This window comes from Python bivittatus, unplaced genomic scaffold (genome assembly GCF_059951505.1).
Source record: "Python bivittatus isolate LINGU-HERP-01145 unplaced genomic scaffold, Pbiv_v1 ctg000000_np1212, whole genome shotgun sequence".
In the NCBI taxonomy this organism is placed as follows: domain Eukaryota; kingdom Metazoa; phylum Chordata; class Lepidosauria; order Squamata; family Pythonidae; genus Python; species Python bivittatus.
In genome coordinates this window covers 3713143-3729785 of record NW_028277028.1, presented here as the reverse complement: position 1 = coordinate 3729785, position 16643 = coordinate 3713143, and the positions used below count along the sequence as shown (strand labels likewise).

Sequence of the window (16643 nt, the reverse complement as noted above, 5' to 3'; positions counted from 1 at the left end):
CTGACACACTAAACAGAGTAATACATATAGGTATCATGCCTTCTGGAATGCTATAAAATTTTGCTCAGGCCTCTGCTTTCATTACTACTTCAGACTGTTGATTCTTCTGAATGATCAGTGTATAAAGATTAGGGAAACATGAAAAAAGCACCTAAAGATAAAGATGGACAACAGAAGGGAAAGGAAAGCAAGGAAGCTTAGCTTCTTTCTGGCTTTCAGACACATACATTAGAAAAATATTCTGGGGATTTATTTATTTTTATTTTATTTGTTGGATTTCTCCCCTGCCCATCTCCCCCACAATAGGGGACTCTGGGCGACTTACAAAAAACATTAAAACTATAAATATATATAAAATACATAATACATCCAGAATTAAGAACAATACTAAAAAAGGAAACTCCAAGAAGATGGAAAATTGGGCTGCAGACAGCTGGCCACTATGGGGCTAGCCATCCCCCTGCTTGAAGTATTCCCTCCCCACCCTAGGCCAAATGGCAGAACCAGGATAGGAGGTAGAGAAGTTTCTTGACAAGAACATGGATGCCAGTCAATCAGCACTACGCCCATTTAGCTTCTGTGGCAGATTTGTAGAGCTGGCCTTTTCAAAGCAGAACCCTGATACTTTGATTATAACAATTCATTGAAAATTCCAACATTTACATTTGCTCCGCCCCCCCAAATCTCAAAACTAAAGTTGATGCAAGATAAATAAGCAGGAATCACCATCTAGCCAACGGTGGCTGACTCCCCAAATTGAGCAGGGTTGGGCCTGGTAAGTACTTGGATGGGAGACAACTATGGAATCCAGAGCTTTAGGATAAACTGGAAGTTGAAAAAACATTATGGAAGAAGAGAGTAGCAGGCCACTTCTGCACTGCTGCCAAGAACATTACATTGATGGAACTGAATTTGACTTGAGGAGACTGTTTTTTGTGAAAACATTATTTTTTTCTGAAGGACAATGAAGGAAGGAATTTATCATTGTAAATATTCTTGTTTGCTTAGTCATTCACTTTTCTACACACTACTCACTTGCAACAATTCACACTCTCTTCTAAATACATAGTGATATATAATGAATGTTTTTTTAACTTGCCTGCGAATGACAATCACACTACAAGGATTGATAAAACTACATATTTGTTAGAGATCAAAAGAAGAGAGCTACTGGCTATCTCCAGAATAATTACCAGTGTATTCTATGGCACAAGAAGAAAAAATTAAGGATGTACTTTGTGCCTGAAATATATAAATCTAGCTTCACAAGCAAACAGCAGGTGAAAATCCAAGCAACTGGTGTTACTATGATCAAATTCAGGAATGTAGCACTTGCTGCTCCCATTAATGAGAAATGTTTCTCAATCTCCCTTATCCTTTAGATTAACATATTGAATAGTACAGATATAGAATTAGACAATAGGTTTTTCAAAGTGAATTAAGGAAAATGTATGAATCACCAACCTGATGTATATATCTGTGATAGAACGGGTGCGTTATAGAGGAAAATGAGGAAAAGAGGAGTAAGTACATGCTGTGTGCCAATATTGATAAAATTATGTCTGTGTATTGGTCTACAGTTCTGAGCTGTCCCTATTCTGATGGCCTGTAATTGAACTGAGGGTCTGTAGCTGGTCTCCCACACCATACTACATCCCATATCAGTGTTAAAGGCTTTGTTCATGTAAGGCAATTGTTCCGTTCACAGAACATGATATGTCTAACTAAACCATATATTCATGCAATGTGCTAAGGCAATGGCTTGGTTCCCACAGCATACTGAACCACAAACCATCCATCCTACTTAAGTCCACTCTACCTTGTTTTGCAAACTCAGCCTCTTAGTAAAAATGGCAAGTGTTGAAATGTTAGGATGAACTTAAATCTGTTTACTTTTGTTCACTTTATTCTTTACTTTATCTGGCAACCAGAATTTTTCAAGTTTACTTGGAAAGGATTTACAATGTTTTAATGTTATATATCAATGTAATTGATATAACCTATCAATCTGCTAAGTAGTGTTCTTCATATAGGGAAAATGTGTATTTTTGTTTGTCACCAATGTCAGTGTTACCTAAAACACAGTATGTACTGTTATCATTAAACTGTATCTGATGGAAAAGTAATATATTTCAAATATTACTAAATTATATTTAAAATCTGTTTTATTTGGTAAATGTTAAATGTTATACAGATAATAGGAGTATGTTCATTTTCCTTTCCTTTATTCCAGTAAAATGTTTTAGTAATTTGCCCAAGAATGTTGTATTCTGACTTTTTTTTTTAACCTGTTCAATCATGTCCGATTCTCAGAGGTTGCCTGGACAAGTCCCTGCAGTTTTCTTGGCAAGGTTTTTCAGAAGTGCTTTGCCATTGCCTCCTTCCTAGGGCTGAGAGAAAGTGACTGGCCCAAGGTCATCCAGCTTGCTTTGTGCCTATGCAAACTCACAGTCTCCTGGTTTCCAGCCTGATGCCTTAATCACTGCACCAAACTGGCTCTCATTCTGACTTACTAAACTCTCTGAAGTCTCATTACAATCTAGCTATCTTTCATTTCAGTAACTGAATATCTGGGTGGGTAACGGCCCTTACAACTCAATTACCAAATATTGTATTAGTGCACATTTAAAGTGGTAAAGGTGCTATAAACGTACAGTGCTATAAATGTTAGGAAAGGTTTGGCTTGGATCTTTTAAATGCCATTATACAGAGGACGCGTTCTTTCCTCGGTGCAGTTTGCAGGGCACAGAGTCCCTAGACTGCAGAGCAGATTATGCCCAACCATGCAATGCTGTATATGGAAAACAACGGGCCAGACGCTATTCAGCGCTACAGCATAAAAGCCACACCAGGATAAACGGATGTTAAGATTTTGGGTGGGGTGAGGGGGAACCTTTTGTAGGTGCTATGCCTAGCTCTTTATTCATAACTGCCATCCGGGTTTATCCTGCATTATTGAACCCTGCATCAAAAAGTAATCCCGTTTATTGCAGGGAAGAGTCTTAGGGGCAGCTTAATATAAATGGTATATAATTTATGTCTACTTTCAGAACATTTTTCAAAATTTCGCACAGATGAAAGGACCCGAACTAGCAACCAATTTCTACTTTAGATTATCGGAAGAGTCGCTGAGCGAGTGCAAGCGGAGCGCGTTAGCATAATGAATTCCTCCAAAGGGAACACTCTGGAACTGCTCCAACACCGTCACTTTCCTCTGTAGGCCGAAGAGGAATAGAAATGATTGAAAAGTGACCCTGTTACCTGATTGGCGGCCGCGAGGGTGTGCAGCGCTGACGCAATTGGCTGCCGGGGGCGCTCGCCAGAGGGGGAAGAGACCTCCCGCTCCGGGTTAGGATTGGCCTGCGCGGCGTGACGGGCTTGGCTACTTCCATCCGGGGCGGAGGAGGGCCGCTGTCTCTCCCCGCCTCCGCCTATGCCGGCTCCGTGCGGCTAGTTCCTGCTTTTTCATTCCTCGGGGTGCCTGCCGGTTTGCCTGCGTGCTTGCCTTGCTTTCGGAGCAGCCACGGTGAGAAGGAAGAGACAGTGGAAAGCCGAGGCGGGCGACCACAACGGGTGAGGAGAGCAGGAAGAAGCTGCCGCCGCTTTTGCGTCGCAGGTCTCGGGTGAGGTAGACCAGAGGCCCGTCCGCCAGACGGCTCTCAGGGCCTTCGTTGACGGCGGCTGCTCTCAAGTAACACGCGCGGGAACTCGCCCCTCACCTGTCCCGCGTCTCTCATGGCGGGGAGGCGGTGGGGGGGGGGGAGAGGCTACTTTTTGTGCGTGCGCGAGACCTGACAGGGCATCCCGCTAGTGATGTGAGGGGGGCAGGATTTGAGGCCTGGGTGGCCTCTTCCCACAAATAGCTTACAGTCTGATATTCGGCCCGGGGGGGGGGGGGGAGGAAAGAAGCGTCCCAGAGCTCTGTATCGTTCGTAACGATGCTGAGGCAGAGGAATACTCCATCGGAGTGTGGGAATATTGGACGTACTCGGCATAGCATGAATGGATTAACTCGTGCACCGCAGGGCTGACCATAACTGTCATTCGCCTTCCACCCTTGCCCCCACGTGCACCCCAGATTTTCTCCAGAGGGTCTTGTTCAAATTGAAATAGTGCACATGGCTATGAAAAGAAAATCCATACCACAGAATAATGCCGTTCATCCAGTAGAAAGACACCACTCAATGAAGTCTGTTTAGATCAATTATATGAAGATTTATGAGGCATGTTCATGTATTTTTGTGTGTTCCTGATGATTATTGCTGTCATGCTCAGTACCATGAACTTTCTAGTATCTAATATTTTTATTATTGTTGTTGCTATTATTATTATTATTATTATTATTATTATTATTATTATTATTTTAAATTTATATACCACCCAGTTCCCAGCAACCCATAATTTAAAACATGAAAGACAAGACAGTAAAAAATGACACAAAACAAAAAGAAGGGTAGAGATGGCAGGATAACAAACCAGATGAAAACAAAAGAAAACCTAGGTTAAAAGGAGGCTTCAGTCACCTCATCTTTAAAAGTGGTGCTATCTTTTAGTTTAACCAAGTTGCCCAATACAGGATTTTAGCAGTATCGGATCAGAGAATGGGCTCATCTAAAAAGCATTAAGATGATAACATTTATAGCAAATTACTTTTGTCTTTAACTATTAACTCTGTAGTGATAATACACAGGAACTGAAACAGTTTTAAAGAAGAGCATTCTTGGATGATAACTTTGGCATTGGCTGCTAGATGTGATGGCTGAAGCAGTGTAGCACTGAGTGGCGTAGAGTGCAATAGTGGGAAAAAAACATTATTATTGCCTTTATACCCTGGTATGAACAACACTTGTTTGACTCTTGCAATAAAAAGGCATCTTAGGTAAGTTATGTCAGTTTTTGCTTCCCTTAGTATATGTGAAAAGTTTACAAAATTAACAAAAATACGTGATGCACTTAAAACAGGTTGATGTTAGCAGATACAAAATTGGTCTCTTTAACAAGTGCTTATGAATAGCACTAATTTATGATGTGGTTTTAGGAGATTGGTGGTAATTAAGGATATAAAGCCATTTTTTCAGTCCCTTTAACAATATCTTTATAAAAACTTGAATAATATTTCAGTCTTACTAGACGTTATCAGCTGATAGTGAAGGAATTGCTATTTATGGATTTTTGTGCTTTCTCCCATTGCTGTCTTCTTTGTACAATATGGCTTATATTCCTGTACAAATACTATATTACTTATAAGTAGCACATTAATGGAGAAGTAACTAAGCGTTTACAGTATAAATTTTGGGTTGGATTGCTAGGAAGTCAGCCAGATATAATTTATGGATATCAGAGATCCTCAAGTCTTTTGTTTGTGCCAGAAAACTTGGGGACAAATATAAGATATCAGTGTGTTCTTTATCACGTTGAGGCTTTGAACAGAAAATAAATCTCCAATGTGCTATTGCTGGCTGCAATCATAGTACTATGTTAAGAAACTACTCTTCTTCCCTGATTTGGAAACTGTAAGGGTGAAGTTAGTGATGTGAGAAATTAAGGCCTGATAAAACCTTGAGCAAACATAAACATATCCACAAGGTCCTGGGGATACAGTTTATGGATGTAATTATTGACCTATCTCTAATCGTTTTTCTAAGAAGGTTTGTTTCATTCACTGTCATGGCCTCCCCCCTTTGCTCCAGATACTTATCATCTGTTTATTTAACATGTTTTCTAAAATCATGGCTTGCCCAGTTATCTCATTTCTGAAAGAGAGACATAATTCACTGCATGTTTTTGGAAGACGTATTTTGATTATTGTATGTTAAGCTCCAGCTGTACTCTGCACATTGGCTGCAGTCAGATGAAGAGATGGAAAGGACAGATGCCACCTTATCACAATACCTTTACTGCTGTGTAAATTATCAGTGAGACACTGGCCTGATCTTAGATCAAACTGACCTAAGGTTGAGTTTGCTTACTCAGTTTGCTTACTCAGTTTATGATTTTACTGAGATATTGCTGTTTCAGGCAAGTTATGGTTTTCTTCTGTGTCTGCGGCCCTCCTCCATTCCAAGGCCTCCCTTTTTTCTCCAGGAACTGCAAGTTACTTGCTGCTTCCTCAAGGATCGACTGGTTTATGCCTGGATCTCTTTTGATGGCAGTTAGCACAGCAGTTATGAGGAAGTTGTTTTCTACCAGATTTCTCCACTTCATACAGTGGTCTAAGAAGCTGGATGTCAGGTTTATTGGACTGTTCCAATAAACAGATCAAGTCCTGTAGTCTTTTGCTTGCAGTTTCTAGACACAGGGAAAATACATCCAGCTCTCGTCCTGGTTCTGGAATGATTTCCTTGGGTACCCATACCCATGCATCTTGGAGTGGCAAGGAGGAAAAACTCAAGGTGGAAGGTATTTTGGACTCTTGGTACAGGAGAATTTGATTAATTGGAAGGGCTGCTCAGGGAGATTATGGAAAGGAAGAGATGATGTACATGCCCTCTGCTTTCTTCAGTGATTCCATTTGCAATGTCCTTATAAGCCCAAACCATGTGTTTGGCCACACTTCTGGCTTCAGTGCTTGCCAGCAGTACTGTTTTTTAGGAAGAAGGGAACTGGTTGGGATGAGAAGGGGAGTATTGTAAGATTAATTAGAGATTGCCTGAAGTTGAAGGGAAAGTTCTGGACTGGGAGGTGCTGCTGATAAAGAAGTAGAAAAGATGGAAGCTCCACACTGCTGCCATGAAGTGGAGGGCAGACAGGTCAGAAAAGAAGAAAGCCTTTCCAACTACTGCTGAAGAAGAAATTGAAACTTCATTCTTCTGAGATTTCTAGCTAGGAGAGGGTGGGTAGAATACTTTAAAGAGAATGAGACTTTGTCTGCTTCAGCTCATGAGGGTGATGGAAATGAAAGGACGGGATAGTGCTCCCCCCTCAATCTCCATAACTGTAAGCAGGGGGAAAATATGTTTGGCACCTCCAGGTCCAGAAGGGGACAGGAAGATGGTAAATAAGGAGGTGGTATAAGGACTGAAGTTGACTAAGGCTAGACAGAACTGTTGTGTAAATACAGAAATATGTCAGCCTTCATACAAAAAAATAAATGGTTCGGAATCTGTTTATTTGGAAACATAGAAGAAAAAAGCCTAGAATTTAAACTCTCGTTCTGACATATATGTATGTAGGACTTCATTCTTGTGCTCTACAATAAGCTGATCTTCTGTGTATATGTGAATTCTTTTGAATTTACAGTAAAAGTTATGTAGCTATGCCATGCCATTGAAACTTCTGAGGTTAGCTACTGAATGCAAGGTTTAGAGGGAGGAGATTTACTGCCAGGCCATACATGAGGTATGACAGACAGGGGAGACATTATCTTGTATACTGAGCAGAGGCTCCCACAAGAATATCACAATTATTTTTCCCTTTTAAACTGGTCTTGAGATTGTTTAAAGCCTAGATACAAAATATGTCATTTTAGTATTTTCTTTCTGAGACATTTAGAACTTTGTTTATTGTACTGAATGTGAACTGAACTGGTGGTTTGATTTAGTATAATATAGCATAACGTTGAAATATAGTGCAGAATAATTATTTGACTACTGTTCTGACAAACCAAAACTATGGTCTTTGACATAATTTTCTTGAAATCAGATCATCTGACCAAAATGAGTCTTGTTTATGAGAAAACATTCATGAGATTGTGTTGTAAGGCTGATCCAGGAATAAGTTTCTAAGTATTAAATATGCTAATCTTACATTTTATAAAATATTAAATATATTGATAAGTTTCATGAATTGAATTGTTGAATTAATTGATTGTGGAAGAACTTATACCTGATAACAGGCCAGAGAAGTTGAAAGTTTAACAACTTGAGATGTATATAAATTTAGCTATGTAATTTGCACCATGGGAGAACCAGTGTAACATTACAGTTGCATACACAATATCTGAAATAATGGTGAGTAGAATATTCTCTCCAAATCAACATATGATATTCATTGTGTATAGTACATAAAATGAAAAATACGAATATAGAGCAAAATTGAAATTATTGAAATTTTCAAGAATAATTTAATGTAAAGGCAATATAGCTTTTAGAATTAAATTATAGGCACTTACCAACTGTTATTGGTTAATAGTCCAGGAATCCTCAAGTTCTGAGTGTGGGTGTTTATGGGAAAAGATTAATGCAGTATATGGTTGCTATATGTACTAAAGTTGATTTTGCAAAAGTGTTCTATTCATCTCATTATCCAAAACACACTTGTGTATATAGCATTTTTGTTTAGTTCTGGGGAATAAATAAGTTCTTTAGAACTTTGACAAGTAAAGAATGATTGCAGCCACAATTTGACTTATTTTTATTTCAATATCCAGTAATTATAAATATGGTTACACACTCTTATGGTTGTGTAAAAAAGAAATTATAGGTGCATATATTTTCTAATGATTCATTTTGATTTATGTAGTAAATCTACAGTAATCATTATTTAGGGCTATAAAATTAGGTCTTTCAAAAGAGATCCTTTATAAAACACAGAACTTACAGAGCACCTCTCTTTGAATCTATAAAGCAGTTGTGTTCTTCTCAAAGCTTATATGGCTGCTTCATAATCTGCTACACATGCATATTCTTGCGTGTTTGAAGAGAAGTTTCCACCTGTACTCCCATGTGTTGCAAAACACCTCTCTCTAAGGATATGCACAGCCTTAACCGTTATATCAACTGTTTCAGCAGAAACATATTTAATTCATACATTTTCATATATTTGCTTAGTTGAGGACATCAGCATAAATTGTAAAGAGATTTTCTACAGGTATTGGCAAAATATTTATCTGTGTTTTTGTTTCCAGTCCAAGCAAGTGTATAATAATGGCAGCAGATTCAATGGAAATCGATGATGCTTTATATAGGTAAGCATTTTTTGCAAAATATTAATTTGCTTTAATAAAACTATAGATAATGATATTTAAGTTTTAATGTGACGTAAGCTTCCTTGATAAAATAGTGAATTCAAATATGAACATAAGGCTGTCTCTGTCATAACCTTCATTTTATTAACACATATTTTAAGCTCAATTTAAAGAATGTAAAGAATATTTTCTTGAAATGTTTTCTCTAAAGCTATGCCAGGAAATTCTCTTACATTTCTACATCCCCTACTTTAATAATCCATTCTCTGTGTAATTCCTAATGTCTGATGAAGGTGCATTTTCCATGATATGGTGACTATATTTAGGAGATTATGAGCATATACGTGCTCTCTCACTCCAAGCTAAATTACTTTTATGGATTTTCACACCTGAGCATTACCATGTTTCTTTCAAAAGGCCAAAATCAGAGATATATAATCAGTCAATAAATAAATCCCAGTATTTGTGGGTCATAGCTACTTTGGTTGAAATAAACAGACTGCTTAAATTGTTAGCGAGACTTGAGTATCTTGTTGGTATGCAAGACCGCAGGTTATGTAATATTCCTTTGAAATTATTACTTGATATGTTAATTTCATTGTAAAATTACGTGATGTCCAAAATCCAAAATTTGTTAAGAGTGATTTCTTGAGAGCAAATTAATTTTTCCTCTTCGGTGAACTTAGTCAAAAGTGAGAGGTTTTGCAAGCTGAATTACTTAATGCTGTTGATTATTATTATTAATTATTTTCTTTTAATATGATGTAGTCGGCAGAGATATGTTCTTGGAGATACAGCAATGCACAAGATGGCTCAGTCTCACGTATTCCTGAGTGGAATGGGCGGGCTTGGAGTGGAAATTGGTAAGTATTTGAGCTGTACATTACCTGTAGAGGTAAACTGCATAAATAAGCAAACTTTTTTTCTAAATGTTTATTTTTTAATGGGAAAGAATTCATTAAATTTATTGTGCACTAGATCAAACTTACACTTTCTGCTAAGTAGAATATATTAAATATAGGACTATTATTTGCATCATGAAAATTACTCAGAGAAAATGAATTACAAATGTATACATGCTCATTGTCTGGGGAAGAAGCTTCATGAGTTTCATGGAAGGGTCTTTATAATACAGGACACTGTTTGAGTTAGCCACATATAGACAAATAATTACAGCTTCCTAAGACTTTTAGTCTTCTACTTATGTAGTAGAATTATGAGAACCTGACTGATAAATATAGATGACAGTAGGATAAGAAGTGACCAGACTACATTGAGTGGACTGAAATAGGATTATAGGCTGGTGTTGTAGCCTCTTCTAGTAGGTACTGTATCTTGCTGACACTTGGTTCATCTGATGGATTGATTTATATGACAGAGATCATTATTAGAATCTACTGTTGGTTACTTATTATTTTGGCTTTGAATATTTTGCTCCAGAAACATGTAATCTTTTGTAAGTGTACCACATATGACAAGACAGTCCTTTCTGATTGCAGCCCCTTGAAAATTTTGATACATAATTATGAGATATTTGTACTATTTTTCACTGCATATCTTGTACAGAAATATAGATAGAAAACCACCTGATTTCCATAGTATTTGCCCCTTCTTGTCATCTATTCGTTTTCCTAAATCTATATCTCAGACTTCTTTTAAACCTTCTTAATCTTCTTTTAAAAGAGAATCTTCTTTTAAACCTACCAGGGGTGGGATATATGTCACCTAATTCTGATTCCAGTTATATCCTATACATTTTTCAAATTGTTCCATTGGTTGGGAAGAAGGAGTAATTACTAATTTCCCTAAAATAATTAGGCAATGAAATGCTGACTCCTTTATATACTGTATTTCTTATTCAAAAAGGATTTAAGTGGGAGCCATGATAGCCAAGACAGATGGCAACATATTTGTAACTCAGCCTCTTCTTTATTACATAGTTACTTATTCTTGTAGAAGTGTCTTACTCTATAGCAACTGAGGTCTCTCCATGGCTTCAATTTTGTTGATATTAGCTATTTTTATAAAATCTTTTGGAAGAAAAAAACCATCTTTATAAAATCTTTTGGCTTCTGGATCTACCTACCATTTTTAGGTTTTCTACCTTTATCCACTATCTTGTTGCATCTTCAATATAAAGGGAATAATATGCCCCAAATGTGCTGCTTGATAGTATAATTTTAGAAATGGTTTCCCTATAGTATAATTTTAGAAGTGGGAACTATATATCATCTTTCTGCTAACTTTTAATTTTTTAGTACTGAAACATGATTTTTCAATTTTTCTTTGCCGTATGATTGATATTTTATCTGGAACTTCTATGGGAAAGTTTGAAATTGAAAAAAAAAAATGAAAGGACCATCATTTTAACCACCATAGTTTGAACCAACATATTTAAATATTTCTTATTTCAAGTTCATAAAAATCAAAATCAAGTAACTTTATTACTGCCATGAGGCCAGAAAACAATGATATAAAACCTAAAAAGTAAGTGAATATAAATATACATATATATCAGTTGACAAGTATGTATAGATATAAGATATACAGTATAATAAGAAATAAGAATCGAAATATAGAATATGAAAGTACAGGGATAAAAGTGCAATAACAATAAAATAACATAAAATACCTGTAAGTAAATAAATCAGAATCTTCAATTAAGTACAAGTAGAACGAATAGCACATTTAGAGGATCAAAACTAGGCAACCTGGGAGGATATACTTGAGTTTTTACCTGATAAGACGACCAACAAATATACAGGTAGTCCTCAGGTTATGACTATTTGTTCAGCAACTGTTCAAAATTATGATGGCACTGAACAAAGGGGACTTACGACAGGTCTTCGGAGTTCTGGCTGTTGAAGCGTCCCCGCATTCATGTGATCATGCTGCATTACGATGTCAAAGCGAGCTGCGGTCACATGATTATGATTTCCAACGTTCCCTGCCAGCTTCCCACAAGCAAAGTCAATGGGGAAGCTGGCAGGAAGTCAGAAGTTGCGATCATGTGAGGTACTTGCTTAATGACCTGTGTGGTCCTCCTTTAACAACAGCAGCCGAGATTGCCAGAATTGCCATCGATAAGCAACGCTGTCACACGACATTGTACTTTATGACCGCATTTCTTAGTGATGGAGTTCTGGGTCTCAATTGTCATCATAATGCAAGGACTACCTGTTTGGTTTCTGTTCAGATCATATAAATGTTTCGCCTTATTTCAAGTTCTTGTTCCTTTTTCAAATTTTCTTCCACACAGGAGTAAAGTTATTATTAAATAATTTGTTAATATTATTTATAATTTTAATTCTAATTCTAATTTGATTAGGATTTGTACCCCACTGGTATATTTAAAGTATTAGAGCTCTATATGTATTTTAGGAGAGGTATGAAATTACATTAATTTTGACTTTTGAAATTTACTGTTAATCCTGATATTTCTGCAAATTCTTCCTATTCCATCTTAACTGAATCACTAGAATTTGTAAAAATTAATACCATATCATTTGCAAATAGATTTCATAGATAATTTTATCTGCCAGTTTTATTCTTTTAATTTATTTATTGCTACAAAGTGCTACTGCTAATGTTTCTATAACAAGGTTAAATAATAGGGGGGATAATGGTACCTCTTGAGATTAGATATTGTTCTGAATTGTTATTTTTAATTTTTATGTGACTGTTGATGATATTATAAATCTCATTTATCTTGTTAAAAACAGTTACCAAACATATCTTTTTAAAGTTTGTTTTAAAAATAGTCCTTCCACATAATCAAGACCTTGAAGATATCCAATGAACACAGTGATAGAGAAAACATGTTATTTTGCAAGAATGTATAATATTTATCAATTTTCTAATGGTGCTAAATATATTTCATTTTTGAATGAAACTTGATTGATCAGGATGTATAATTTTTCCTGTAATAAATGTGAGATGGTTGGCTAACAATTTAAAACATAATTTGCAATCAAGGTAGGTCCGTAGGAAGATAATTCTAGCAGATCTTTACCTGGTTTAGGAATTAGAGTTATTTTAGAATTGCACCAGGTTAATGGAAGAAGATCTCTGCTGCAGTGCATTGGTAAGTGACAAGAATTCAAGTACAAGAATACCTTAGAGGTATTTAATTCTTTTAAAATTTTGACAAACTTTTTACTAATATTTGTAGTATTAGTAATGATATGACTTTTAGTATTTTTATATCTATTGCATTTACATATAAAATTTCTTTTACCTTTTAAAGCTTATTTGCCAATCTTGAGTTCTTATTATTAAATTGATAATATTTTTGCTTCAAAAATAAAATGTGGTTTGTTATTTTGTCAATTTCTAGAATGTCAAGTTTTTTTCCTTTTTTAATTGCTTATGTATATCAACTGATCCTGTTCTATTATACTTTATCCATAAGTTCTTAATTTCTAAATACAATCCATTCATCATCTGTATAAATTTCTTTCTGATCCTACTTCTTTGACATATACATTCACTTATTACTGCCTTTATGGCATCTTATTTTGTAGTTAACTCTGCTTGTTTGCTCTTGTTTTCTCTAAAAAAAAAAATCTGAAATTCTGAGCTATGTGTTTTTTCACTTGTGAATTATATAGCCATCTAGAATTGAAATGTCAAAAAATGAAAAATGAGTGAATGGGGTGGCTTCATTCAGACTAAACTCCCAAAATCACTGAAATGTATATTGATACAATCTCTACTTGGGTTAATTTTTTCAAAAATATTTTTGAAGCTCATATATAATCTATTCTTAAATGAGATTGGTGCCTACCTGAATAATAAATGAAGCCTTTTGCTGATGGGTGCATAATTTCCCAAATATCAGTAAACTCATACAGTTGCATCAAACTGTGATCTGTTAAATATTAAAAATTTATTTTAATTTATATGATGACTGCCGAGTCATCCATACTCCATCAGTATGTAAATTGTCCCCTAGAATCAAATTCTCCCAAATGTATTCAAGGTTGTCTTTCTTTTTTGTATAAATCCCATTTGGTTCTGATTTGGTGCATGTATAAAAGCCAGTATTAAGATTTTAATAACAAATGTCTTTTTAATAACAGTAAATCTTTATATCTTTCTGAATCTTTTCTACCATCTATATTGGCTTTAAATAAGATGGCTTGACTTTGTCCATTCTGCAAAAAATAAATCTTAAAAATTTACTGATTCTAGTTCTTTTTATTGGACCACTTAACCCCTAATGTTTAAAGAAATTATCCTACTTTTTTCACCCATTTCCCTATTATACTTCTACTTTTCCTGTCTTGCTATCTGGGTAAGAAAATTGTTGGTATAAATGCATGGGCATCAGTTAAGCTTATAAATTGGCTATCTTATTTTACATACACTTAATTTAAACTGTAGTTATCAATGTTTTTTCCCCTTGCACTACTCTTGTTTGAAAACTGGCTTCTAGATCTATATACATAGAAGTGTAACACATGCACGCATTGATTGGGAAGGGGAAATCTTCAGGAATTATTTCAGTTTAGGCTGACAATATGAGGAACATTGTGCAGGATATTTATCTATATGTATACTGTATTTCTACTGTTTTCTTTTCATAACAGAATTGTCTTAAATTCAGGGTTATCTTTTGTGGAGGAATAAAAAACAGTATATAGAGTAGTTATAAATGGTGAATATTTACTAGAAATTTATAACTGTTCACTTTTCTTTTCAGCTAAGAACATAGTTCTTGCAGGAATAAAGGTAAGAAGAAAGATATAGTCTAGTGTCTAAGAATAACCATATTATATTTCTTATAAGGTATTCATTTATACTTCCTAAAAAAACTAATGATGTCATAAATTTGACTCACAAACATTTTAGTAGCAAAATATTACTAAATTAGTATCTTGATTCTGAGATGCTGATATATATGATGGGAGAATCAAAAAGTAATGTAAGAAGTATTCATGTATCTCATTTTAGATATTGATATATCAGAGAAGCTTAATTTATGATAGGACTACTGACTGTTCCCTCATGACTATTTTTTCAATAAGATTTTTATTAAAAGTTTTAAGTACAATAGTAAAAGATAATACAAACTAAAAAGAAAAAGAAAAATAGGAAGAAAGAAAAAGTGCAAGAAAGAAAAAAAGAAAGAAAAAATAGAAGAATGGGAAGTTGCTTTCTTGGTTTTTTTTCTTTTCTCCTGCTGACTATTAATGACTATTTTCCAGCATGTTATTTTATACTGTGCTTAGATCAGGTGTTCATAGTATGTGCAAGGGGAGATATGAAAATAAAAGATAGATTATTCAAAACTGAGTAAGGGCGTAGGAGAAGTAGTTAGACTTCTATCAGATTTCATCAGATGTTGGTGGTGGGGATTTCTTTATCTGAAAATCTGTTCATTGCATGCCAGCGTGCATTAAAGTTGTTTTTGTGTTCCACGGTTTTATACTATGTTCTTTTTATAAGTTCCTTTCATTTCTAGATGTGAGCTCAAGAAATGTAGCATTCCTTGTTCAAAATGACCTGTACAGGATTAATTCTCTGAAGAGCTTCTTGCTTGGTTGTAAAAAGCTTTTGATAATAGTGGTTCTTTAAAAGCAAAAGAGGTTCTAACTTAGTAAAGAATATTCAAGTATCTAGGTTCCTAGGTAAGAGCACAGAGAGAACTGCTTTTTAGGCCTTCTAATTTGCAAAGTAAAATTTTGATGGATAGATTATCATTCTGAGGATGGAATATTCCTTAGATCTCTGAACTTGAATGGCATAGTGTATTCATGTAACTTTAACAGAATTGTTATTTTAATATGATAGCTATTCAGCAGGTCCTGTCATTCTACTTTGATCATACATACCTGTTGACCAACTCCAGTTGAGTTGGTTTTAGAAACCTATGGATTGCCTTAGATCTTCAACATCAGTAGCTATTGGGATGCTTCTAAAGAAAGTATTGGTATGAATGCATACATATCAAAACAAAGAAAGCTATTTATTTATATTATATAACAATAAATTCATGGGTGTGATAGCCATAATAGTATATATATTTATGATGTTGCATCATTGCTACCTCAAATTTACTTTATTCCTTACTTCTAATACTATTTCAAGGGTCTTACTATCCATGATACCAAACAATGCAAGACATGGGATTTAGGAACAAACTTCTTTGTTCATGAAGATGATGTTCTAAAGCTAAGGAACAGGTCTGTACAATTTTTAAAACATTGTGAGTAAATGTATGTTATCTGTGTCAATAGATTTTACAGTGGTTTTGGTCCAGTCTTGAAAATTATTGCAATCATTGTATGAGCATTACCCATGTTTATATAAAATGAGAAGCTATTTTTTTTGTATCTACTGAAAAATATCAGTGAGATCATATTTCCAAATTGTGGGTAAAATTTATACTTCTGTATTCTAATTCTCTGCTGGTGTGTAGGACGCAATTAGTTATGGTAGTTTATGTTTTCTAAATAGTAATATTTTAATAGTAATTTATGGCTAAGGTAACATTGCCATTTTAGAAACACAGTATGGTAGTTGGGAAAAACAATGTGATATGGAAAAATGAAAAATGTTTTCTTAACTTATGTGGAATCAAATGTTTTAAATTACAGCTGTGCAAATCCTTAGAAAGAGGCACCTTGCAGCAATGTACCCACTGTGAGGTGTGGGAATGAAAGTAGCTCTCTTTAAATAATCAGTGCAACAACTTTTTCTAGATTCACACGAGTGCTTTGGAAATTGTTCCCAG

The 16643-nt window shown here is 35.2% G+C and overlaps 1 protein-coding gene across 3 annotated transcripts in view; it reads left to right on the top strand.

Moving 5' to 3' along the window:
- The first annotated feature begins 3398 nt into the window (after positions 1-3398).
- Positions 3399-16643, top strand: part of UBA6 (ubiquitin like modifier activating enzyme 6) — a 79327-nt gene continuing 66082 nt past the window's right edge. Inside the window, exons 1-5 of one of the 3 annotated variants that reach the window (XM_088134169.1) lie at positions 3399-3573; positions 8846-8905; positions 9674-9768; positions 14610-14638; positions 15998-16092. In XM_088134169.1, coding sequence (XP_087990295.1) covers positions 8865-8905; positions 9674-9768; positions 14610-14638; positions 15998-16092 — 260 coding nt within the window. In that variant the 5' untranslated portion in view covers positions 3399-3573; positions 8846-8864. Of the gene's footprint in view, positions 3574-6306; positions 6400-8845; positions 8906-9673; positions 9769-14609; positions 14639-15997; positions 16093-16643 lie in introns of those variants that run through there. The other 2 variants (XM_088134231.1, XM_007423250.4) reach the window with 2 other exon arrangements.